General features: G+C 37.7%; 1 protein-coding gene across 2 annotated transcripts in view; it reads left to right on the top strand.

The window, feature by feature from the left end:
- Positions 1 to 25,168, top strand: part of LOC127434227 (cohesin subunit SA-1-like) — a 31,448-nt gene extending 6,280 nt beyond the window's left edge. Inside the window, exons 2-34 of one of the 2 annotated variants that reach the window (XM_051686795.1) lie at positions 9,573 to 9,737; positions 10,026 to 10,143; positions 10,253 to 10,390; positions 10,553 to 10,649; positions 10,798 to 10,874; positions 11,442 to 11,646; positions 11,823 to 11,974; positions 12,081 to 12,154; positions 12,254 to 12,377; positions 12,548 to 12,646; positions 12,758 to 12,837; positions 12,952 to 13,059; positions 13,154 to 13,268; positions 13,370 to 13,487; positions 14,744 to 14,847; positions 14,935 to 15,027; positions 15,114 to 15,203; positions 15,366 to 15,569; positions 15,676 to 15,746; positions 15,849 to 15,936; positions 16,149 to 16,229; positions 16,351 to 16,443; positions 18,825 to 18,999; positions 19,502 to 19,641; positions 19,734 to 19,835; positions 19,961 to 20,109; positions 22,021 to 22,149; positions 22,316 to 22,524; positions 22,714 to 22,888; positions 23,128 to 23,241; positions 23,506 to 23,620; positions 23,789 to 23,869; positions 24,087 to 25,168. In XM_051686795.1, coding sequence (XP_051542755.1) covers positions 9,709 to 9,737; positions 10,026 to 10,143; positions 10,253 to 10,390; positions 10,553 to 10,649; positions 10,798 to 10,874; positions 11,442 to 11,646; positions 11,823 to 11,974; positions 12,081 to 12,154; positions 12,254 to 12,377; positions 12,548 to 12,646; positions 12,758 to 12,837; positions 12,952 to 13,059; positions 13,154 to 13,268; positions 13,370 to 13,487; positions 14,744 to 14,847; positions 14,935 to 15,027; positions 15,114 to 15,203; positions 15,366 to 15,569; positions 15,676 to 15,746; positions 15,849 to 15,936; positions 16,149 to 16,229; positions 16,351 to 16,443; positions 18,825 to 18,999; positions 19,502 to 19,641; positions 19,734 to 19,835; positions 19,961 to 20,109; positions 22,021 to 22,149; positions 22,316 to 22,524; positions 22,714 to 22,888; positions 23,128 to 23,241; positions 23,506 to 23,620; positions 23,789 to 23,869; positions 24,087 to 24,110 — 3,771 coding nt within the window. In that variant the 5' untranslated portion in view covers positions 9,573 to 9,708 and the 3' untranslated portion in view covers positions 24,111 to 25,168. Of the gene's footprint in view, positions 1 to 9,572; positions 9,738 to 10,025; positions 10,144 to 10,252; positions 10,391 to 10,552; positions 10,650 to 10,797; positions 10,875 to 10,902; positions 11,277 to 11,441; positions 11,647 to 11,822; positions 11,975 to 12,080; positions 12,155 to 12,253; positions 12,378 to 12,547; positions 12,647 to 12,757; positions 12,838 to 12,951; positions 13,060 to 13,153; positions 13,269 to 13,369; positions 13,488 to 14,743; positions 14,848 to 14,934; positions 15,028 to 15,113; positions 15,204 to 15,365; positions 15,570 to 15,675; positions 15,747 to 15,848; positions 15,937 to 16,148; positions 16,230 to 16,350; positions 16,444 to 18,824; positions 19,000 to 19,501; positions 19,642 to 19,733; positions 19,836 to 19,960; positions 20,110 to 22,020; positions 22,150 to 22,315; positions 22,525 to 22,713; positions 22,889 to 23,127; positions 23,242 to 23,505; positions 23,621 to 23,788; positions 23,870 to 24,086 lie in introns of those variants that run through there. The other variant, XM_051686796.1, reaches the window with a different exon arrangement.
- The last annotated feature ends 249 nt before the right edge of the window (positions 25,169 to 25,417 follow it).

Below are 25,417 nucleotides of genomic sequence, written 5' to 3'. Positions count from 1 at the left end.
ATAAATTCTCTCTCATCAAATGCTCTAAATGATAAAGAACCTAATAACGTGGAACATTATGAAAATATTAGGGCTGTAATCAGTTAAAAATGTTATTCAAATTAATTTCCAGATGTGCCCATTAATTAATCAGATACCAGTATTTACAGAGAAAGGCCTCTAAATAAAGATATTTAAAATAATTATAATATTTAGGCTTAATAAATGTTCAGATAGGCTAATTCAAATACATTGCATCGTATTGTGGCAACAGACAAGTAAAGCATTTAGACAATACAAATAGTGGCTTTAAAATTGAAAATTATTTTATTTCCATATCATTGAACTATACCCTTATTGGGTTAATTCCCTCTGCTCTGTTTTGAATAGTTGGTCTATGTACTCATGCATCAGATGAACGCTTTTAGAGCGTCTCCCTTTGGTTGCCTTGTGTCATATGTTTTCACCACCTCTAGTCATAAGCGCTGTGTTTTTAGGATGCTGTGTCAAGTTAAATGTAGTTTGAAACTTGTGAAAAACTCATCTCAAGATCCCTTTATTTTGTTGTGCTCGGTCGAGCTGTCATTAAGCATAAAAGCGCATCGTGGAAGGCTGAGCTGCCTGAGCTCATTGGCTACATTTACATGCACCCTCATAATGCGATTACACTGCGATTAAAACTGTTGCTCATGTAAACAGAATATTGCGATTTATGCTAATTAGAGTAATGATAATCGCAGTAAGATATGTGGAGTACTCCTATTTTAATCGCTTAAACTGGCATATAAACGCTTTGACCACTCAGACCAAAGTGCGCCTGCGCCAGTGCTGCAAACGGATGTTATGTTCAAGCACAGGTTCAAAAATGAAACCGAAGCTACACATCTCGACTTCATGTGAAATGGCAGTTTCTTGCACTGTTTTCCAGCAGTGGTGCTCCCCAACTGCAGAATCTACAGCCCCACGGCAAAAGAAAACATATTTCCCGAGTTGTGAATGTCTGTTTGCAGTCTGAATTGAATGTTGGTGAGATAAAAAGACCATATACCACAAAAAAAAGGCAAGTACGTCTTTCAAATGAATTTGTCCTCGCGGGCGGAACACAACAACATCCAGCGCGTGTATTCCGATTCGCAAACATGTGACTCTTATGAACCAATTCTTTTTAGTGAATCAAAAGAGACAGGGCATATAGTGTAGTCGAAAATTACTCTTATTAACCGGTTCTTTAAATAAATCGTTCAAAAAGACTCACAAACTGACTGACTAATTTTCCTTATGCCAAGCTGTATTTAAAGATACATATTTGCAACTATGTTTTTTGTAAAATTATTTTTTAAAAAAGCAATAAAACATCACATTTCTCAGCTAATAATATTGGCAAGTAGCATGTAAATGGGATTGAAGAGCTGGTGCGTTTACTTGTGACCCGGTGGTACCCGCTTATAATTCGATTTTGTTACAACTATGGCAGTTTCTAAATTTTTAGATTGTGTATTTATAGTCTTTAAATTTCTACATTTTTAGATTTTGTATTTTATAGATTTTAAATATGTTTAGGATACTGTTTTCCATTACAAAAATTCCATACTTTGTTTTATAGGAATCATACTGCATCTAACCATGGTTGTGAAGATCCACGCTTTGTTTTACATGTGGTTACCATAGTCTTAGAAGAAATACCACTGTAAAACTATGAATACTTTGGCACAACTGTGGTAAATTTTGTACAAAAATGGAATTAAAGGCTTGTGAATTATGAACATAACTAGATTTTGGGGGTGGGTAAAAATATAGATTTTCTAATCCATCGAAATCTTAATTTGAATATCTGCATCGAAATCTTCATCACGATATCTATTCTTCAATCCCAAGATGGATCTTTTACTCTGCGTGCAACCCTCCACTACAGTGCGAGGATATCGCTCGCATCAGCAAAATTCCATACTATGTGGCTCAAATGTATATATTTGGCAATTGGCTGGTAAATGTTTAGATTTCACTCACCAGTAATTGTGAAGTATAGTGGCGAATTATTCAGTAGAGAAATCCTTTCACGGCGTGTTGACAGTAAAAGTAGTTCCGTGTAATATGTAATGCATGTCCAAAGAGGAGAACCACGCAACCTATTTGTCATTGAATAATGTCTCTTAATACCCTGCCTGTTCTTTACAGTCAGTTGTTGATCAAAAACAAGAGAATAAAATGCATAGCACGGATGAGATAAAACCGTTAGAGTCTTTCTCGTTAACATGCTCATTTACAGACGTTTTTTTTTTACAGAAATGCCGGTTTTGTTAAAGAGAGAGTACCAGTTTTAGCACGTGTTCAACAAATCAATGTAAATAGTACAAATTATGCATTTAAACAAATATATAACAACAAATAATATATAAATATAATATGTTATTTATTGATTGAATGCATGGATATGTTCATTTTTCTATGACCAAAATGATGAAAAACTAATAAAATATAATTTGTAAAAAAAACTAGTTAGGAGGTCCTCTGTATAATTAAGAGCATTACCTGGAAATTCATTTATATGTTATCAAAAAGGACATTATAACTGAAATATACTCGAAAATGTAATCGAAATCAAATCAGGAAATCTGTATCAATACCCAGCCCTACTAGTTTTCCTTCTGTGTAAAATCTGTTCTTTTTTTAATGCCCTGGTCATAGTAAAAAGTAACTGGTTTCGTTTGCCTTCACATTTCCAAGAGATGACTGAAGTTTAATCAACAAAAGTCTGATGAAAAAAGTTGTAATTTTACAGCCCTCAACCCATGCCTTGACCCCCACCGGTGCTACCAAATCAGTTGCTGGTGCTACCTTAGAACTTGGTGGCACCAGTTCCACCATTCTCAAATTTTAGTGTGGAGCCCTGTTTAAAGTAAAAGATTGCTCTTGTGATTTTTCAAATAAAAATCAAGATTAATTGAAAAATCATCATATTTGACCAGCCTCGACTCCTTTAACTTGGGTGAGGAAGCAACTGCTAAGTAATGCCAACACACTCTCACGGCGAAATCGTCAGGATTAATGCGACTTTTCAAAATTTGGCTAATTCATATGATACGTGCGACTACACTCGTTTAAATTCCCACGACTTTCACTACAGACAATGACGTTGCTGGACATGACATATACATAATACATGACAATTACTTGCTTCTGTCACACACAGCAGCTTCCTTTCATGTTTACATACTCTACTGATTGGTTAAGTTTTGATAAGGGATTTGGGTAAGGGCATAATATTAATAAGTATGTCCTTAACGCCTCGTGCGCGAAACTCGTGCTTCCGCATTACAAATCCGGGAATTGGCACACGATGAAGTCGTACGAGTTTATGCGAACAACATCGTGCGAGACCATACGAAATAGCCAACTCGTAAATTATGTAAGAATTTTCATGAGATCATGCTGGTAATGCCCTAGCAACTGCAAAGCAACATGCTAAAAAACACTCCGAACGTCTTAGCAACCACATAGCAACACCCTTTTCTTTACCATTAACCAGACGATTCTAATTAGCTATGAGTGGCATGTAAGCCATTCCTATCTTTAAACAATGTAAGAATATAATCAAGTTCAGTGGAAAAAGTGTTAACTATAAAGAACAATAGTAAATTTATCATCAAGTTCTTTTGTCACGTAGCTAAAGGCTGAATTCCACATTGACCTGCCACCTTTAATTATATTATTCAGTCTCCGATGTTGATGCTCCGTCACACTGTAGCCCACTCACTTGAAAAGACCTGTCTTAAAACAAATTTTCATCTATAAAACATTGAGCTTTCTATCAAATCAGAGGTGTAATTGAGTGTCTGAAATACAAAGTGATAGGAGTGCTGCTTTCCTCACATTCTCTCAGGGCAGTTGTCAAGCTATTTAAAGTGTTTCACAGATCATTAGGAACTGCAGTCTGTCCTCAGTGACCGTGATTATGAGATGAACAGATGAAGAGAGGTAAAAGGTTCTCTAATCCACTCTGAATCACCCTGGATAAAGAATCTGTGCTCCTAAATCATCCCACTTTAGTATTAGATATGATTGTTAAATATGAAAGAAAATAGTAATGCACAGCGGGGTCCAAAAATGGGGTCTTTTTTTGCATTTTTCTAATAATAATAATAATAATAAAGTTTCACTACAATTGATATCAGCCAAATAAAGAGTGAAATGTAAGTGAACTGAAAAATTACATTATTTAATCTTATTTGGCCTATTTGTTAATGTCTCCAAGTGCTTAATGACAGTTTGTGCAAAACCTGATGATCCATGTAACCCCAACATTATTTGATAATGTTCCAAAGAGCATCTTGTGTTCTACAATGGAAGTCTGGCTTTTTGTACACTTTTCAGTTACCATGGTCAGTTTTCACAAACCTGCCTATTTGATTTAAATTTTGAACAATACAATATTTTAAATCTGGTATCAGACTTTTGGACCCTGCTGTAAAACTGAATGTACTGTTGACTGGCGCTTATATAGAATGTAACGTCATCATTCTGAAACCAGTGCAGATAAGGCCAAAACATTACTTAACAATAAATGTTTTACATACTGCATCAGTGTTTTGAAAATATTAAAAGTAGGCCTAAATGGGGCCTGGGTAGCTCAGTGGTAAAAGATGCTGACTACCACCCCTGGAGTTCGCTAGTTCGAAACCCAGGGCGTGCTGAGTGACTCCAACCAGGTCTCATAAGCAACCAAATTGTCCCGGTTGCTAGAGAGGGTAGAATCACATGGGGTAACCTCCTCGTGGTTGCTAAAATGTGGTTCGTTCTCGGTGGGGCACGTGGTGAGCTGAGCGTGGATGCTGCAGTGGGTGGCGTGAAGCCTCCACACGCGCTATGTCTCCATGGCTACGTGCTCAACAAGCCACATGATAAGATGCGCGGGTTGGCGCTCTCAGACACGGAGGCAGATGGGATTCGTCCTCCGCCACCCAGATTGAGGCGATTCACTATGCGACCACGAGGACTTAAAGCACATTAGGTATTGGGCATTCCAAAATTGGGTGAAAAAGGGGAAAAATCAACAGCAACAAAAAAAAAAAGTAGGCCTAAATAAGTTGCATTGCAGCTAAAATGTAATGAACATCCTCATTCAATCCTCCGCTGAGGAGAATCCACAGAGTTTCACTCGAACAAAAATATCTTTCATCTTCAGTGGAAAATAAAGGATGATTTTTGGGTGGATGCCAGCTTCATTTCTCAGCGGTGTTGATCAGAGTCAGGGAAGGTACAGCTTAAAACAATATCACATTGACATTGTTAGTTGTGCACAGAAAGCAAGTATTGAACACATTGTTTTCTTTGGAGGCACTTAAACCAAATAATTATGCTATCTATTATGATGATAATGTTGGCAATCTTTAGAAAAAAAAAAGTTATAAGTTTATAGATATGTTTTGGCCAAAAGAAAACATGAAAGTCTGTTTAATTTATATAATTAAGCACAAAATGCAGTTCTTCTTAGACATCAAAAGCAGCATCATAGGTTCTGAAGGATGCATTTTTAGGTGAATTTGAACAAATTGTGCATGATGCAAACTAGGGCTGCATGATTATGACAAATCATAATTGTTGATTATTTCCTTTTGTAATTGTGATTATTCATTTTGATTAGTAGAATTTATATTAAAATAAATAATTTTGTGTGGGGCAGTTGCATGCCATATTCTTTATGTAGGCAATGCATCAAAACAACTTTGTTACTTAATTGCTTTAATTGCATGAAAAACAATAGGCGTTATTCACATTTCTTTTATAAATTGTACACAGTTTAATTTAGATAGTGAGCATTACTGATATGCCTGTAGAGTAATTTAAACATGTCAGATTTGCTTTTGCATTCATGCACCCAATAGCCCCAAAAATATGTTGAAAATAGAATATTTCGGTGCAATGGGAGTACACCTGTATTGAATGCATTAATTGACACTTTTCACGATTATATATTAATTGTGACAACTGTCATTTATGATCTTGATTGTTTTTTCAATTAATTTTGCAGCCCTAATGCAAACAATTTAGAATGGGCATTTTGGGCTGTAATGCCCAATTAAAGCTTACTAAGGGTGTATGATCCGAGTACTTTTTCCCTTCACATTTAACCCCATTACTGATTCAGCTATAAACTCGGGGTGAGATGAAAGGAATATGTTCATTGCACAACAGGAAAGTAGCCAGTTAGTATCATCAGATGCAGGGAAAAGGACATAATTGGTCTGATTTAAAACCATCTCACCACGCAAGTGCCAGGAATAGCCTTATTTCAGTGCAAACCTTTTAATAGTGTGTCCCAAAACTGTAATGAATTTATGCTGGTTACTTCACCAGCTCGAAGCAGAGCTTCAGGCCTATTAGCATATTCACGGATCCTTTGCTTGCAGAGATTGTTCTATGCAATTTGACTTCACTGTGAGAACATTAACAGTAACTCTTGAACTCTCCCTGTGTTCTTTTACATCTCTTCAGTTTTTGGTATGAAAATAACTGCATTGCAGGATTCTCTTAGTGACTGTTTAAGATTTTTTTTTAAAGGTGAAGTGTCTAATTTTTTTATAAGACTTTGTTACAAGACAACTATAAATCATTCGTAGGTGATTTCCCTGAAAAATGAAACAATGAGCGTTTTAATGATCTTAAATGTGCAATTTTACACTGATTAAACCGACATCATGTAAGGTCATGTTAACGCCTTTAAACTGCTTTCCTTTATCAAGCTAAAGTCATAATAAACAGCTTAAAGGAATAGTTCAACTGGAAATTCTCTCATTATTCACTTACCCTGATGCCATTCCAGAAGTATATGACTGTCTTTCTTCAGAAGAACATAAATTAAGATTTTTGAAAAATATTGAAGCTCTGTAGGTCCTTATAATGAAGTAAACAGGTGCCATCAGGCTGCTGGCTATTTGACAGTCCAAAAGGCATATTTAAGCAGCATAAAAGTAATCCACACGACTCCAGTCGATCAATTAAAGTCAACTGAAGCAAATCGATTGGTTGGTGTAAGAAACATATTGATAACTAAATGTAATTTTGTTTAAAAAATGTTTTATTGCTTGCTGCCAGCAGTCGATGCATTAGTGACTTAAGCGCTATGGTGCTTTCACGTGACCAGAAATGCAGCACTGGGCGGAAGCAACGATTTTAAGTTAAAAACGTTTTAATTATCAATTTGTTTCTTACCCCAACCAATCGGTTTGCTTCAGAAGACATTAATCAATCGACTGGTATCTTGTGGATTACTTTTATGCTGCCTAAATATGCCTTTTGGGCTGTCAAATAGCCAGCAGCCTGATGGCACCTGTTTACTTCATTATAAGGACCTACAGAGCTTCAATATTTTTCTAAAAATCTTAATTTGTGTTCTGCTGAAGAAAGACAGTCATACACATCTGGGATGGCATCAGGGTAAGTGAATAATGAGAATTAAAATTTTTGGATGAACTATTCCTTTAAGCAAAAACCGATAGGCACACCCATTACCCTGATTTTGCATTGAATGTAAATAGGGGTGGGTAAACACGACCTATTTGTCATTGAATAGTGTCTCTCTTAATTCCCTTTCTGCATAGCACGGATGAGAAAGTCATCTGAGTCTCTCTCGGTAACATCCGCTGATTTACAGCCGCTCTTTATAGAAATGCTGGTTTTGTTAAAGAGACATTATTGGTTTACACGTGCTGAACAAATCAATGTAAATACTTGTAAATAGTACAGATTATGCAATTAAACAATAAACATGTAATACATGGATTTGTTGATTAAAAAAAAAGAAGCTAAAATGTGACCAATGATGAAAAACTAATAAAATATAGCTCTAATTAGTAAATTTAATATTTTCGTAATGTACTTAGAAGGTTCCCTGTATAATTAACAGCATCTAGAAAATAATTTCTTTCATATGCAAGCAGAAGGGACTTTATAACTGAAATATACCCTTATGAATCCATATCGAATCGAAGTTTAATCGAGTGTTTCTGAATCCGAATCGAATCAGGAAATCTGTATCAATATCCAGCCCTACATGTAAACCCCTTTACCGGCGTTCTTACCGGCTTCTTAATGTTCTTTACATTAAAGGTAGAGAATTTTCTAATGGAAATATGTTTTGTTTTTGTTTTTTGCATAGTATGATTTTTATTTTTTATTTTTTTTTTTTTTTTTCCTTATTGGTGTGCATGTAAACGCACTCAACCAATGGCGTGAGTTTGGGCCGGACTTTTTTTTTTCTTTCTTTTTTTTCAGATAATGTCAGACAGGGAAAGTGTTTGGGGAAACCTGTTGTAAAACATTATTGAAGACATTATTTTACCATCTGTTTGGTTTCTGCAAGTGGTGCATAAATTAGCTATAATGCACCATTTAAATATCAGAAAATTGGACTTGGATTGTAGTGATCTTACATTAGTTGTCCGCTTATAAGTATAGTATCATTTCAAATAAATTATTTTAATACTAATACTTACCTTTGTGGTGCACTGCTAAATGTTGCTCCATTGTATTTTGCTTGCATTGGCATAGCCTTCCATTCATATTCTAGTATTCCGGTTCTCCTCACTGTCTCTGAGGTGTAAATTACCTTTTCCCCCTGTACTGTGCCCTCAGTGTTTGCAATAGTCTGACATCACTTATTCACCACAGAGGTACAGCATGTGTGAATGGTATTATAAACAGAGAGGCAGTTCTGCTTTAATAACATCCTTTTAATAGTTAGCCTATTTATTTGTCTTGTGTCTTTGACTAGTCCTGGTTCAAATGCAGTCTGCACCATGATGCCCATCTCTGATGTGATTAAGTAACAGTCAGCTGTTGACGAAACTGCATTGTTGTTTTCAGCAGCAGAATCCCAGGGTTTCAGCCTGGGCCATAATTTTGAGAAATCCAAATCTGAATGGGGGAGGGGTGCATTACAGATGCAGCATAATGAGTTTTATTTGCTACTTATGTCCACTCAGAATACCAGCTGGCTGCAGCTATGTCTTGCAAATACCCTCTTTGACCGTATCTTGTGATGTAGGGAATTCCAGCATGCATTCCTATTTTTATCAAGAGCTCTGTTTCAAGGTTGCCAGCTGTAAAAAGTCTAAGCAGTTTGAATCCTCAGTATCCACAGAAACATCTACTACAGTGTGGAAACTCTCATATGGGGGTTGAGAGCCATCTTGTGTTGGTTAAGATCAAATTATGTGTGAAGATGCATCCAGCAGTACTGTCAAAATGGCATTCTTTAATAGATCATATTCTCTAATAGTGTAAAAAGTAGTCCAGTCCATTTCAGATCTTACGTCCCATTTTCTCTTGAAGTAAATTATTTTAGTTGGCATATCTGCCTCCGTTTTTGCTGTTTACACAGCAACAGAAAAAAAGCCATGCTTGGGCTGCCCCCTAATGGTAGTGTTTCTTTTATTCATTTTGTTTTTATTATTATTTATTTTTTTATTCGGGCTGAAGTGATTTAAGAGGTGTTTTGATTTTTAGTAATAAATTAAAAAGTAGTTATCTTGATTGCATTGTGTGCTGTTGCATATTTTTTATAATCTTATACCTTGTTTACTGTCTATTTTCAGGTTATGTGGTCTGGAGCATTCTGGGCCTGAACTAAAGAATTGTTCTCGGGACCCTTCGCTGCCATTTCAAACACATTCACGCATTTGCTGGGTGATACATTTCTAGAAGTCACTTTTTTTTGTCAAAAGAACCAAAATGATCAACTCAGAATTTCCTGTATTGCAGTAAGTAAAACTTTTCAAATTATTTATGGAACCAACATAGCACACTGTTAAAGGAATAGTTCACCTAAACAGGTGTTTTTTGGTCCTTTTGGAGCCTGGCAGCCATGGTCAATGTGAACTGTTGCTGTATTGGAAAGAGCTGTGAAAAGATCTTTCAAAGTTCTCCTTTTTGTGTTCCACATTAAAAATAGCACAATACAGGTTTGATTTGGACAACTTTCTTTTTTGGGTAAACTTGTCCTAAATATTCTAAAAGGTGTTTATGCATTTTTGCATTGCTTTTTGTAGGGACTCTTCAAATGATGGGCAGAGCGACACCGTGAGTCTTGGCATGAGTGTCAGTGAGCTGGATGACTCTGGGGAAGGAAAAGGCAAGAAAAAGAGAGGCAGGCCTGGAAAACAAGGGGTAAGACTAGGACTCCTAATCAAATCTACTGCTTGTATTAATGTTAACCTTGCATGTATGATGACAAGCACTCTTCTTGACACAGTGCTCTGTTGCTGTTTCTTGCCAGGTGGCCAGTAAGAAAGCCCGGCGGTCTCCAGTTGATAAAGGGGGCAGGAGGCCAAATGGAGTGGCCTATCAGAATGGTGAGGGAACAGAACCTGGCACTCTGTTTGAGGTTGTCAAACAAGGCAAAAGTGCCATGCAGGTAAGATGAAGGACATCCCCCTACACAAAGACATCATCAAGTGTTTGTTTGTTTTTAGTTGTTTTATTTATGTGTGTGTGTGTTTATTTTTATGGTCATTTCCATCATTGTTTTTTTTTTTTTTTTTTTTTTTTTTATTTTTTTTTTTTTTATTGTTTCCAGTGTGTCATCGATGACTGGATTGAATCGTACAAGCAAGACAGAGACATGGCACTGCTAGATCTGATTAACTTTTTCATTCACTGCTCTGGATGTAAAGGTAACTTGGATTTTATCTGTAAATCTAGATACTGTAAATCAATAGGTATGATTCATAAATGTTTAGGGATTCAGATTCAAATATGTTTTTCCATCTGATATTTTGGATGGCATAAATCACATCAGTGCTGTTTTCATGTGGCTCACAGGAACTGTAAGAATCGAGATGTTCAGGAACATGCAGAATGCTGAAATTATCAGGAAAATGACAGAGGAATTTGATGAGGTTTGTTGTTGTTTGTTTGTTTGTTTGTTTGTTTAGGTTCTTCAATAATGCAGTTTTGTATGGGTGGGCCTGGGTAGCTCAGCAAGTATTGACGCTGACTACCACCCCTGGAATCGCGAGTTCGAATCCAGGGTGTGCTGAGAGACTTCAGCCAGGTCTCCTAAGCAACCAAATTGGCCCGGTTGCTAGGGAGGGTAGAGTCACATGGGGTAACCTCCTCGTGGTTGCGATTTAAGTGGTTCTCGGACTCAATGAGGCACATGGTAAGTTGTGCATGGATTGCGGAGAGTAGCATGCTGTGAGTCTCCGTGTTGTCATGCACAGCGAGCCACATAAGATGCGCGGATTGACTGTCTCAGAAGCAGAGGCAACTGAGACTTGTCCTCCACCACCTGGATTGAGGTGAGTAACCGCGCCACTACGAGGACCTAGTAAGTAGTGGGAATTGGGCATTCCAAAATTAGGGAGAAAAGGGGATAAAAAAAATAAATTAATAATAATAATAATGTTCATGCGAATAATATTGTTCATGCGATTTTTGTCTAAATTTTTTTGTTGTCAATCCAGGACAGCGGCGACTACCCTCTCACAATGACAGGGCCACAGTGGAAGAAATTCCGTTATAACTTCTGCGAGTTCATCATGGTTCTGATCCGCCAGTGTCAGTACAGCATCATCTATGATGAGTATATGATGGACACAGTCATCTCTTTACTCACTGGGCTCTCAGACTCTCAGGTCCGAGCCTTCAGACACACCAGCACACTGGCAGGTCAGTCAGTCACTTTTGACCTTTTAGCCTTTTTCAGAAATATTAGGTAGTTGGCTTTTGGCTTGCCCACTAGTGGGATTCTAAGGCAGTATTCTTCTATTTTAAAAAAAAAATTGCTACACAAATTTAATTTAATTCTACTGAAAACTTCATTATCATGGGTCTTTCTTCTGCAGCCATGAAGCTGATGACGGCACTGGTGAATGTTGCTCTAAACTTGAGCATTAACCAGGATAACACTCAGAGGCAGTATGAGGCAGAGCGGAACAAGGCTGCAGGGAAAAGAGCCAATGAGAAGCTGGAACTGCTGCTTGAGAAGAGGAAGGAGGTTGGGCTGCTTTCTTTTTTTTTTTCCCTATAGAAGTTTTTTGTTGTTCATCTGTCCATTGTCGGTCATTTTTAATGTGTCCTTTCTTGTTTAATCTGTTTCCTAGCTTCAAGAAAATCAAGATGAGATTGAGAACATGATGAACTCGATCTTCAAGGGTATTTTTGTTCATCGTTACAGGTGACTGGAATTAATACAAGTAGCACCTAAAAGGTCAAGTCACAATAACTTTTTAGAAGGGGACTAAATTTCATGTTATGTTCCCTCGCTTGCTTTCAGGGATGCTATAGCAGAGATCAGAGCTATTTGCATAGAGGAGATTGGAGTTTGGATGAAGTTATACAGCGATGCCTTTCTCAATGACAGTTACTTGAAATATGTGGGCTGGACGCTGCATGACAGAGTGAGTATTTATCCTTCCCTCTATAAGTGTGTATTATATGTCCATTTCACATAAGTCTTGCTTAATCTATCTTGCATAACAGACAATGGTATCTCATCATTTAACTTGTATGGATTAATAAAGTGCTGTTGCAATATAGAATTTGATAAATATAATTGTGTCCTTTTCAGCAAGGTGAAGTCCGACTCAAATGTCTTAAAGCTCTTCAGACCCTCTACACCAACAGAGAGCTTTTTCCCAAGCTTGAGCTCTTCACCAATCGCTTTAAGGTAACCAGAATTGTACTTATAGCTTTTTATACTTTTATTACAATGTGTTGAATATTCCTGAGTGCTGTGTGTTGTTTCTGAAATGTTATGATGTCACTTCCTGTCTCTCAGGACCGTATTGTGTCAATGACGCTGGATAAAGAGTATGATGTAGCTGTAGAGGCCATACGGCTCGTAACTTTGATTCTGCAGTAAGTATTTCTGTGGTCATCTCTACTCTTCTAGCTCACTTTGCTGTTCCTATCTGACCTCATCCCTCCTGTATTTCTAATGACTCTTAATCTTTCTCTTTTCTCCTCCTATAGTGGTAGTGAGGATGCTCTATCTAACGAAGATTGTGAAAACGTCTACCATTTAGTCTATTCAGCTCATCGTCCTGTTGCCGTGGCAGCTGGAGAGTTCCTCCATAGAAAGTGAGATGAATGAACAGCTGTGTGTTTTACTGTTTTAATGTAATGTAAACAACCCAAATGTTCCCATGTTCCATGTTGTCTTGTCTTGCTGCAGGTTGTTCAGCAGGCATGATCCTCAGGCTGAAGAGGCGTTGGCAAAGAGACGAGGCAGAAACAGCCCCAATGGAAACCTGATCAGAATGCTGGTGCTTTTCTTCCTGGAGAGTGAGGTAATGAGCATTTCACACCATGTATTTATCAGTGTTTTTTTTTTCTTTTCCATGTGTGTGGTATTTTTATAACCATCTTTGTGTCTTCCTATGTGTTTCAGCTCCACGAACATGCAGCATACCTGGTGGACAGTCTGTGGGATAGTTCACAGGATCTACTGAAAGACTGGGATTGCATGGTTGAGCTCCTTCTGGAGGACCCTGGGCAAGGGGAAGAGGGTACAGCGGCCCACAATTCTTTACTCTTTCTCACTCACAGCAAGCTCTCGATTTCGATTCGATATTGATTCATAAGGATATATTTCAGTTATAATGTCCCATTTGCTTACATATATGAAAGAAATTCTCTCCCAAATAATGCTCTTAATTAGACAAGGGACCTAACTAGGTACATTATGAAAATATTCATTTTAATAATTGTTTTATTCATTTTTCATCATTTTGGTCACTTTTTACAGGTATTTACATTGATTTGTTAAACACGTGCTGTCTCTTTAAGAAAACCGGTATTTCTGTAAAGATTGTCTGCAAATGAGCACATGTTAACGAGAGAGACTCGAATGGCTTTAACTCATCCGTGCTATGCATGAATAGAATTAAATGTTTCTTTTTATTGTTTTTGATCAACAACTGAATGTAAAGAACAGGCAGGGTATTAAAAGAGACATTATTCAATGACAAATGGGTTGTGTGGATCTCATCTTTGGACACATTACACAGAACAACTTTTATTCTCAACACACAGTGAAAGGATTTTGTTGCAGAGTACTTCACTACTCTGCTACACAATCACTGGTGAGTGAAATCTGAACATTCACCAGACAGTTGCCAAATATATACATTTTAATCACATAGCGCAAATTTTGGTTCCAAATGCAAGTGATTTCCTCTCATTGTAGTGGAGGGTTTCGCATAGTCAAAGATCAATCTTGGGATTTAAGAATCGATATTAAGGGGGGGCCTGGGTAGCTCAGCGAGTAAAGACACTGGAGTCATGAGTTCAAATCCAGGGCATGCTGAGTGACTCCAGCCAGGTCTCCTAAGCAACCAAATTGGCCCGGTTGCTAGGGAGGGTAGAGTCACATGGGGTAACCTCCTCGTGGTCACTGGGGCGCATGGTGAGTTGTGCGTGGATGCCGCGGAGAATAGCGTGAAGCCTCCACGCACTATGTCTCCGCGGTAACACGCTCAAAGGCCACGTGATAAGATGCGTGGGTTGACTGTCTCGGATGCGGAGGCAACTGAGATTCCACCACCCAGATTGAGGCGAGTCACTACGCCACCAGGAAGACTTGGAGCGTATTGGGAATTGGGCATTTCAAATTGGGGAGAAAAAAAAATAGATATCGAGATTGTTCAATTGAAGATTGCGTGCACCAGAAAATCTGTATTTTATTTTTTTTTTAACCACCCATAATCGTGTAGCTCTTTCCTGATATTCTCATGACTACTTTATGGCTTTGGGTTTGTTTTAGTGCTTGGAGACAGACATGAGAGTGCACTGATTGAGCTCATGGTCTGCACCATCAGACAGGCTGCTGAAGCTCATCCACCTGTGGGCAGAGGAACAGGAAAGAGGGTACGAACCGACGTTGTGGAATTGGGTATCACCATAGGCACATCATGGTTTAATGTCTGCATGTAGTTTTTTCTGTGCTTCCTTTAGGTACTCACTGCCAAAGAGAAGAAGACACAGATTGACGATAAGAACAGGCTGACTGAGCACTTGATTGTTGCGCTCCCAATGCTACTGTCAAAGGTAATGAACCAGAGTCCAACTTCAGCCATCAGACTAGAGGAAATGTATGAGCAAATGCTTCATATTCCTCCTGCTTCTGCTTTCAGTACCAGGCTGATGCTGAAAAGGTGCCGAACCTCCTGCAGATCCCGCAGTACTTTGATCTTGAGGTCTACAGTTCAGGACGTATGGAAAAGGTCTGTCGTTACACACCCCGACGATCTCTATCAATTAAGACCTTACAAATTACATTCTAAGTTCTAATTCTGTGAAGTTGATTAATTTTGTTTTGTCTTTCTGTACATTTAACTCTGTTTTCTCCCTCACTTTATTCCTTCCTCTTTCCTGGCCATGTTTAGCATCTGGAGGCCCTTCTGAAACAGATTCGGGTGGTGGTGGAGAAGCACGCCGAATCGGAGGTGCTAGAGGCGTGCAGCAAGACCTACAGCATCTTGTGCAGCGAGGAGTACACCATCATGAACCGAGTGGACATCGCTCGCAGCCAGCTCATCGATGAACTCACAGACAAATTCGCTCACTCGGTGGAAGACCTGTTGCAGGAGGTTATAAAGCAACTTGATTTCAGAGCTTTACCTCTTATGTGTGAATATTGGGGGATAGCTTTTATGCATTTGAAATGGTTGTGTTGTAAATTGTGTTTTCTTCCAGGGCGATGAAGCAGATGACGATGATATTTACAATGTTCTTTCAACGTTAAAGAAGCTAACTGCTTTCCATAAGTAAGAAAGCAATACTTTTGTCTCTGTATTGGAAATGCAGTTTGTGTCTTGGTCTATACAATGTGTGTGCTGTGTCTCAAGTTTGTTTTGCGTGCTTTACAGTGCACATGACCTTACAAAGTGGGACCTTTTCAAAAACTGTTATCGATTGTTGAAGATGGGGATTGAACAAGGCTCCATGCCAGAGCAGGTAAATGTTAGGATCATTAGATCGATAGAACGGAAGTTTCTCACTTTTTAAACATTAAATAAACCGGTGGGAGTTTACCGGATTAGATTTAAATATAAAAATTCACAAACATGGATAACATGGGAACCTGGCAATATATAAAAATAACAAAGTCTGATGTCATATCATAACACATTACCCATATAATGTATGGATTGTCCTGTGTTGTTCAGATTGCTGTCCAGGCTCTGCAGTGCTCTCATTACTCTGTCCTGTGGCAGCTGGTGAAAATTACTGAGGGAGATCCATCAAAGGTGCTACAGACACAGTTTACTGCTGATAAATTTTTTTGTTAAGTCAAGTTCCATTTGTTTGCATTCTTTTAGAATTGGAGTAATTCTAAGCAATAAATCCCTTTGTGTGTTTCCTGAGCAGGATGATTTTGTGGCACTAAGAAGAGTGGTGAAGTCTTTTCTAGCAGTTTGCCAACAGTGCCTGTCTAATGTGAACACTCCAGTCAAAGAGCAGGTGAGATGGAAAATTGAGTTTGCTTGTTGCCTCACTAATTATTGTGAATTGTGTAATGTATGGAATCCATTAATCTATCATTCTAAAGGCATCTTTATACAGCCGAGTTAAGGTTGCTCTGTGCCTGCTCAAAAATACTGTTTAAAGATGCAAAGTTGCATAAAAGCCAGACTAAATTAAACCTGTTCTGACCCACCTCAGCCCCTAGTATCAAAGGCAGTTCTGCTGCTGCTTTGGTTGTCTAAATGAAATGTCATGATGGAGCATATATTTAAAGAGCACCTATTATGGTTTTTCAAATATTACCTTTCATGTAGTGTGTTATATATCTGTTTGTGAATGTAAAAAAAAGTCTGCAAAGTTTCAAAAATCAAAGTGCACGACAAATGGAGTTATTGACTCCCAAAAGAAAGCACTGATTCTGAGCACCTGAAACGAGTCGTTCGTAATTCCAGACTTACTTCCTGTACTAACCTATGTAATTTGGTAACAAAAAAACCCACCTCTGGCCTTCAATGGCTGCTTGCGAACAGCTTTGACCCGCCCTCAAACACTACACTAAGCGGTAGACCAATCACAACAGACTGGGACATCTGACCAATCAGAGCAGAGTAGGCTTTCTGAAAGGAGGAGTTTAGAATGAATCCTTTAGAACGGATCATTGAACGAGTCGTTTTTGACACTGGGGGAAAAAAAAAGGTAATACTGCAATTTAAATTATGAGCAAATTAAAGTGTTTTTTGAACTTGGATGCATGTAAATCTATTGTATGAGACCTTAAAAACAAAATTAGGCACGTTTAAAAACCATAATAGGTGCTCTTTAATAATTTAGTTTAATATTTAAAAGTATATTTCATATTTTCTTTGATTTCATATTTCTATATTTATAATTTTATTAGGGCTGGGAAATTCAACATGTTAATTTCTGCAATTAATATTTTTTGTTTAACGCATTAAAAATTATTTACTCAATGCAGTATCCCTTTATTTTTTACTTCCTGAAACTTCACACGATAGGAGAAAGGTGTCCCGAGTTGTTCCTGGCAGGTTACTCAGACTTACAGGCTCCGATTAGGGTGGGGGTGGGGTTAGAACATCTGCTGCCTGTCAGGAACAAACCTAAGCTATGTTTTTTTTCCCCACTTTCTGTGGCTAACATTGGCATATATACATTTTCATGAGGTACTCCCTTATCTCAACCACATCCTCGCACAGAAACTGATTGCGTAGAACAGTGCACGCTTATTCATAGCACGTGACACATGCCTCGGGCATAATAAACACGTGAGTGCATTTACTGTACGGAGAATGAAGTTTCTTCATCCATAAGCGGGCAAGTGATACGGGCAAGCTGCTGTATCTCTTCGCATCACACGAAAACATGAGCATGTGTGCGATAAAGACTGAAGTACTCGTTCAGCAAGCTGCTGCCAAGTATTCTTTTAGAGACTGAACGGCAGCCAGAGAAAATAAGAGTTTTGAGATTTTAAACTTCAACAAATTAAACTTCAGCATTCAATGTTTTACAGTATATCTATATGTATAGTGTCTAATAATGCATTGGCAATGTACACTTAAGTTTCTCTTGCCAATAAAGTTTGATATTAATTGAATCTCCCCATTTGATCCTATTATTTTATAAAAGTCCACTGGAAAATGGATTTTGCCCAAATTGTAATTACAACATGTCCACTGATTTTATGGCATGTATACATATACCTGTATAGCTGTAAAAATGCTAAATGCTGTCTAACTCTTTCCACAAAAAAAAAAAAAAAAAAAAAGCGCGTACATATTTAAATAATTACAATAAATGACGAACCAATTTCTTCCAAGTTCTTTGAGACAAAGTAAATAAAGTAAATAGATTTATGATGGTTTTTTTTTTTTATGTTTGTTGTATCTTGTACCATAATTTAATGGCGACTAATCACAGAACAATGTGCGATTTAATTAGTTTTTAAAAATGTAATCTATTCACGGCCCTAAATTTTATATATAAAATATACATTTTGTAACATAATTTATGCAATTGTAATTGCTGTTTAATTGCGTTTTATGCCTACTCTGAGCAGCATTAAACAGTACACCTAAATGCCACTTCAGATGCAGCTACTGTGACACCTTTAGGAACTGCACCCAAGAATTTCACACACCATTGCACTTGTGTATATGACTGTGTGACAATAAAGTGATTTGATTTGATGTGATTTTGATGTGACCTTTGCAGTGTAAAGATGGCTTAACAAACCCTTGTTCATGTCAGTAAGCGCAGTATATCTTAAATTTCAAATGCAAAGATTTCAAAACTCGGATTATGTTTCCATGAGTCACTTTACTGGTTTTAGAAGCAAGTGTTTCTCTGTTGTACCTCAACAGGCATTCATGTTACTGTGTGACCTCCTGATGATCTTCAGTCACCAGTTGATCACAGGCAGTCGAGAAGCTCTACAGCCATTGGTCTTCAATCCAGACAGCACTCTGCAGAACGAGCTGCTCAACTTTGTCCTGGATCATGTGTTTATTGACCAGGATGATGAAAATCAGAGCATGGGTGTGTCTGCCTCAACACACTTAAACCTTTTGCAGAACACTGAGACAGGCAGTTAATTAATGAGGAATTGGTTTGTTTGGGTATTTCTTAAAAATGGCATTTAAGCATCTTACAGTTTACTGACAAAAATAATAAGAACATTTTTTTGTGAATGATTCTGATCTACCCTATCATCAAAAAATATGAAAACTTCTGAGCTAACTTCTGGATCTTAATGGGCAAAAGTCAAACCGTTACCACCCTACTCCGAATTTCAGTGTTTCTATTGATCAGCCTCTGTTTGGGTCAAAAGAAAAATTCAAACAGGGGCTGAACAATTAGATAAATTTTAAATGTGCTCTATGATTAAAAATGTTGACACTAATACAAGATGAGATCAGATCAAAATACCAAATCCTAATACTAAAATGTAATGCTAAAATCAAAATAATCACTACACACAAAACATGATGGCGCTTAAAACTATTCAAACTAAAGTTTAAGCTGGGTCTGTTTCTTTCAGAGGGTGAAGAGGAGGATGAAGCCAATAAGATTGAAGCTCTTCATAAGCGGAGGAATCTGTTGGCTGCCTTCTGCAAACTCATCATCTATGACATAGTGGACATGCCATCTGCTGCTGACATCTTCAAACAATACATGAAAGTATGAAAAACCCTTCGCCATTAATTTAAAGCACACACATCTATACAGTGCTGGTTTAAAAGCAATTCATGAGGCTGCTGTTCATTTTTCAGTATTACAATGACTATGGAGATATCATCAAAGAAACCTTGAGTAAAGCCAGACAGATGGACAAGATCCAGTGTGCAAAGACCCTTATCCTCAGTTTGCAGCAGGTAAAGAATTTGATTTTAGGCTCATTTTTGCAGTTGATTTAGAGTTTTTGCTCCCAGGGACTCTCTTAACAACTTTCTTTTTCTGCTGCTTTAACCTTCCAATTTGGCTCTTTCCCTGTTTGCAGCTTTTCAATGAGCTGATCCAGGACCAAGGACCCAACCTGGACCGAACATCATCTCACGTCAGTGGCATTAAGGAGCTGGCTCGCCGCTTTGCACTCACATTTGGGCTGGACCAGATCAAAACCAGGGAGGCTGTAGCCACATTGCACAAGTAAGAAGCAGCTCAGATCTGCATCCTTGACCTTTACTTCAGACTTTTCCTTTAATTCTTGAGATATAGTCCACCCAAAAAATGAAGAATCTCTCATTTACTCACCCTTATGCCACATGTGTGTGACTTTCTTCAGCAGAACACAAATGAAGATTTTTTGAAGGATTTCTCAGCTCTTTTGGTCCATGCTATTCAAGTGAATGGGTGTCAAAATTTTGAAGCTCCAAAACTCACATAAGTCAGCATAAAAGTAGTCCATATGACTCCGGTAGTTAAATCAATGTCTCTAGAAGCGATTTGATAGTTCTGGGTGAGAAACAGTATTCAATATTTAAGTCTATTGTTAATATAAATTCTCCTGCCTCCTCAGTCAGACTGCGTTTTAACTTTCACATTCTTCTTGTGTTTATGGTGATTCACATTCTTTAAGCAAAAATGGACTTAAATGTTTATCTGTTTCTCACCCACACATATAAATATCACTTCTGAAGTCATGGATTTAACCACTGGAGCCATATGGATTACTTTTATGCTGCCTTAATGTGATTTTTGAGTGTCAAAATTTTGGCACCCATTAACTTGTATTGTATGGACCTACAGAGCTGAAATATTCTTCTAAAAATCTTAATTTGTATTCGGCAGAAGAAAGTCATACACATCTGGGATGTCATGAGGGTGAGTAAATGATGAGAGAATTTTCATTTTTGGGTGAACTATCCCTTTTAGTGAGCATGCTAAGACAAGTATTGCTATATTCAATTGTGCAATATTACTACTGCTCAAACTTATTCTGGGTTCAATACAAGTTCAGCTCAATGGACAACATTTGTGGCATAATATTGATTACCACAAAAAAAATTTTTTACTTGCCCCTCCTTTTCTTTAAAAAAAGAAAGAAAGAAAAAGAAATGTGGGTTACATTGAGGCACTTACAATGGAAGTGAATGGGGGCTAATTTTTCAACATTAAAATACTAACTTTTTCAAAAGTATAGTCACATGACTTAAAGGATATGCGTGTAAACATGATTTTAGTGTGATAAAATCACTTACTAACCTTTTGTGTAAAGTTATAGCCAATTTTACAACTTTGTTGCCATGACGATGTAATGTCAACAAACCCTATAAACCTAAAATGACTGTAAAAATTATGATTTAAACAACTTAACAGCTCAAATAATATATGAGTTTTAACAGAAGAATTAATGTAAGTGCTTTTATAAAATAATATGCTTCACATTTCTGCTTTTTAACCCTCCAAAAATTGGCCCCATTCACTTCCACTGTAAGTGCCTCACAGTAACCTTGATTTCTGCTTTTTTTTTTAAAGAAAAGGAGGGATGAGTCAAAATGTATTTTTGTGGTAATCAACATTATGCCACAAATGCTGTCAATAGAGCTTAACTTAAATTGAACCCGGAACATTCCTTTAAGGTTAGGGATGTGATCCACAAACCCTGAGTATTAGCGTAACTTGTCCAGCACCATTTGTACTATGAACTTAAATGATAGCTCAAATCATGTGGCTTATTTAGGAGAGGTGTGTTATTTATTTTCTAAGCATACTTAAAAGTATTTGCCTCGGGAAGATAAAATAGAGGACAAAAATCCCATTGACTTGCATTGATGGAGGGATCAGAGCCAGATCAAGGGACCAGAATATTACACAGACTTGGGGTGGGCTCTTTTGCTTTGGGTCAGTTAACAACCACACAGAACACCTTAGCAACCACATAGCAACACACTATATTCCAACTAACATCTAAGCAACCAGATAGCAATTGCCTTTCAACCACTTACAACATCCTAGCATCATAGTGGCAAATTTTGCAGAGGCAGGCAGCAAATATCTAGGTTTAAAAGCATACTTTTGATGTGAACGTAAATGCGTTATGTGTTGTAACTACCCCAGGGATGGAATAGAGTTTGCCTTCAAGGTCCCAAATCTGAAAGGACCAGATTACCCACCACCAAATCTGGCCTTCCTGGAGGTTCTTTGTGAGTTCTCCTCCAAACTTCTACGGCAGGATAAAAAGACTGTGTAAGTAAAGGGTTTTTTTTTGTTTTTTTTTTTTTGTTTTTTTTTGTCTTTTCAAAATATAACTTCTATATTTATAAACTGTTTTTTGTTTGTTTGGTTTTTTTTGTCTGTGTATGCATTTATATGTCCAGTTGTTATGGTTTGATTTCATATGTTCCCCCTGCAGTCATTCCTACCTGGAGAAGTTTATGACCGAGTACATGATGGAAAGGAGAGAGGACGTCTGGCTTCCTCTCATCGCGTACAGAAACTCCCTGCTGACAGGTGGAGATGACGACCGCCTGTCAGTCACCACTGGTGGCAGCATAACCAGCAAAGCCAGTACGGTCCGCAGCAAAAGAGGGCGACAGCCACAGCAAAAAAAACGCCCAGAGGGTAGAATAAATTCTTCAACTCACACGAGAGAATAAAAAACAAATGTTTTCAGATTAATTGTTCTTTAGATAACACACCAGTATACATCAAGGCTGCATGAAAAATAGCATCTTATTTCCTTGAGTCTCACCTCATGGAGAGTTGTAATAATTTGAGAGGAATCTGATCTTGAACTGATCTTTGTGACAGACGAGACCATTGACGGCTCGTGGGTGATGCGCAATGACACACTCCAGACTCCAGGGGGCCTCCATACCCCACAGCTCACATCCACTGTCCTCCGAGAAAACCCCAGACAGGCAGCAGAACACATCCCAGACCAAGACTCATCGGAACCAGGCTCAGAACCAGACTACATGCACAAGTATGGGATGAAAACTTATACAATACTCAACAGACTATTGTTGAGTATTGTTCAAGGCTACTGTCCACATCAGACTTATTGTTGCATCCCACTATATTTTTATCGCCAGATTTATTTCAAACATTGAAAGGCAACCTATTTTTAAGTCGTTAAATGAATGTAGGGAAGATAATCAGGATGCAAGAGAGCATTTTCTAACTGCTCCTATGTGCCATGTTTTTTTGTACCCTCACTATCAGCCCTCAGATGCAGATGTCCTGGTTGGATCAGCAGAAGATGGACGAGGTGAACAGAAAAGAGAGAGGGGGGATGAACTACATGAAATCACGCAGTGGTGGAGTGAGACAGCAAGTGTACGTACTCGCACTGATCATGATAAGCAACTGACATTTCAGAAAGCTTATGTGTCCTGTTTCTAAGACTCTTAATCATCGTTAGGTGGCATGCTACTTGACTGTATAGTTAATCACCAATGATTTCACCAAAGAGCTTCAATTGGTACCAAGAGATTTGAGAACATTGACCACTGATGATGAATAATGCCTGATCAGTAAACTAGAAAAGTCACTTGATTGTATTTATCAGACCCTTGAACTAGAGATGTCATTTTCGTTCAGGCGAGGCCTCATGGAAGATGACGCTGAGCCCATTTTCGAGGACGTAATGATGTCATCACGCGGTCAGTTAGAGGACATGAACGAGGACTTTGAGGATACCATGGTGATAGATCTGGTAAGAATTTGCAGATGTGTTGATCTCTGCTATGTATGTTCTTCAGAATATGTGTAATGTTTCTGGCAACCATCATGACCCTGTTCCATAATAGAAGATCTGTTCATCAGTTAGACTGGATCTTTCCAGATATGTCATTCTTGCTCTTCTGACCTTTCCGCTTTTTAGCCAGCATCAAGGAACCGGAGAGAGAGAGCCGAACTCAGACCAGACTTTTTTGACTCTACAGCCATAATGGAAGATGATCCTGTAAGGCCACTTGCTTCATAACCTCACTAATTTATATGTAAATTATGTGCAGGTAAAACCATGTTACATTTGGTAGGATAACCAAACACAACACGGCAGTAAAGTGTAAAAAAAAAAAAGGCATTTACTGTATATTCATTGATTTTGCATGACGCCCTTGGTGCTATTGAGAAGGAACTATTAATCATTTTATGTTGTTTACTTCTTCCTCTAATAGGGATTCGGAATGCAGATGTTTTGAGAGATTGCAACCTCTAGGGGTGACCACAACCAGCAACCAACAAGAATCACATCGTAATTGTTTTTGTGTGTGCTGTAACAGCAGTTTCACGCAACTGTACACAAGCATGTGAGCTTCCTCTCATAGTTTTGTGAATTTGGTCGGGCCATAATTTCATTGTGAGCATTTCCTGTCAGAATTTCCTTAAGGACCAAGAGAGTCTGTAAAATCTATATTCTGCTCACATTTTAATCTTGACAGTATTGGTTCCTCACCATAGTTTCTTAATTTTCTTCTCATCATTCATTGATTTCTCCAAGCAGATGTGTTTTGATCAGAAATTGTATGGACAAATGTTGACTCTTCATGACTCATGACTATTTTCTAGTTACTTTTAAGACTGAATCACAAATCCATGTTGCAGCATTGGTCAGGGTGAATCTAAAGATGACATGTTGAGGCCATGAATTATTATTTTTTTTAAGTCTGATTTTATCCAGATGTCCAGCTGGCCTTTCTGCACCCAACTTGTGCAACATATTCAATATTTTTAAAATGATTTTGAAAACTGATTACATCTGATTGATAAAAAAGCAAAGACCACTTTTGTTTAGAATAACTATTACTAAAAACCTTACCTAACAATGTTCGTTAAAGAAATTATTTTGGCCGGAAGTATAGATGTATTCTGTACTTCAGACACACTGGTCATGTGTTTTTAGACATGCCTGTTGTTGAAGAACTTGTTTGTTCGCATTTTAAATTCATGTTTAGTCTGCTCAGTGATTTAACTTTTTACTGTGCGTTTGTGGACACATTGTAGCTTTTACACAATGCAGTAAATGTTATTGATCATTCATTGGGCTTTCGTGTTCATCTGAAAATCCACAGCAGGTTTTTATAGAGCCTGGGTGGAATTGAAGAGCGATGTCCGAACCCTTGTTTAGAAAGGTGATTTAGATACAGTTCTGTTTCAAGACCCCAATCAAAAAGTTGGATTGTTGTTATTTTAACCTTTTCAATGTTCAGACTTTGCTTTTTTTTTTAAAGAAAAGTTTAAATAAAAGTATTTAAAAGTATGGTTGTCACGTGATTGTTGTTACAAAAGATCTAAAAGTTTTATCAGGAAGCTGTCTTGCCTCATAATTAATCTGTCTAGCAATATCAGAGAAGATGGAAATGTATTACTGGTTTTCATTGTAGAAATTCTCATTTCAAGTAAAAATTTAAAAATTAAGAGATTAATGCTACTGTTACAATTTTCACTTTGGAGCATGAGAGGTTATAGTGTTTGAGTTTCCACAGCACATTAAATACTTGTAGGCATT

Source organism: Myxocyprinus asiaticus, chromosome 44 (assembly GCF_019703515.2).
Source record: "Myxocyprinus asiaticus isolate MX2 ecotype Aquarium Trade chromosome 44, UBuf_Myxa_2, whole genome shotgun sequence".
Classification (NCBI taxonomy): Eukaryota; Metazoa; Chordata; class Actinopteri; order Cypriniformes; family Catostomidae; genus Myxocyprinus; species Myxocyprinus asiaticus.
Note: the sequence above shows the minus strand (reverse complement) of the source record. Positions and strands in the feature narration are given on the sequence as shown.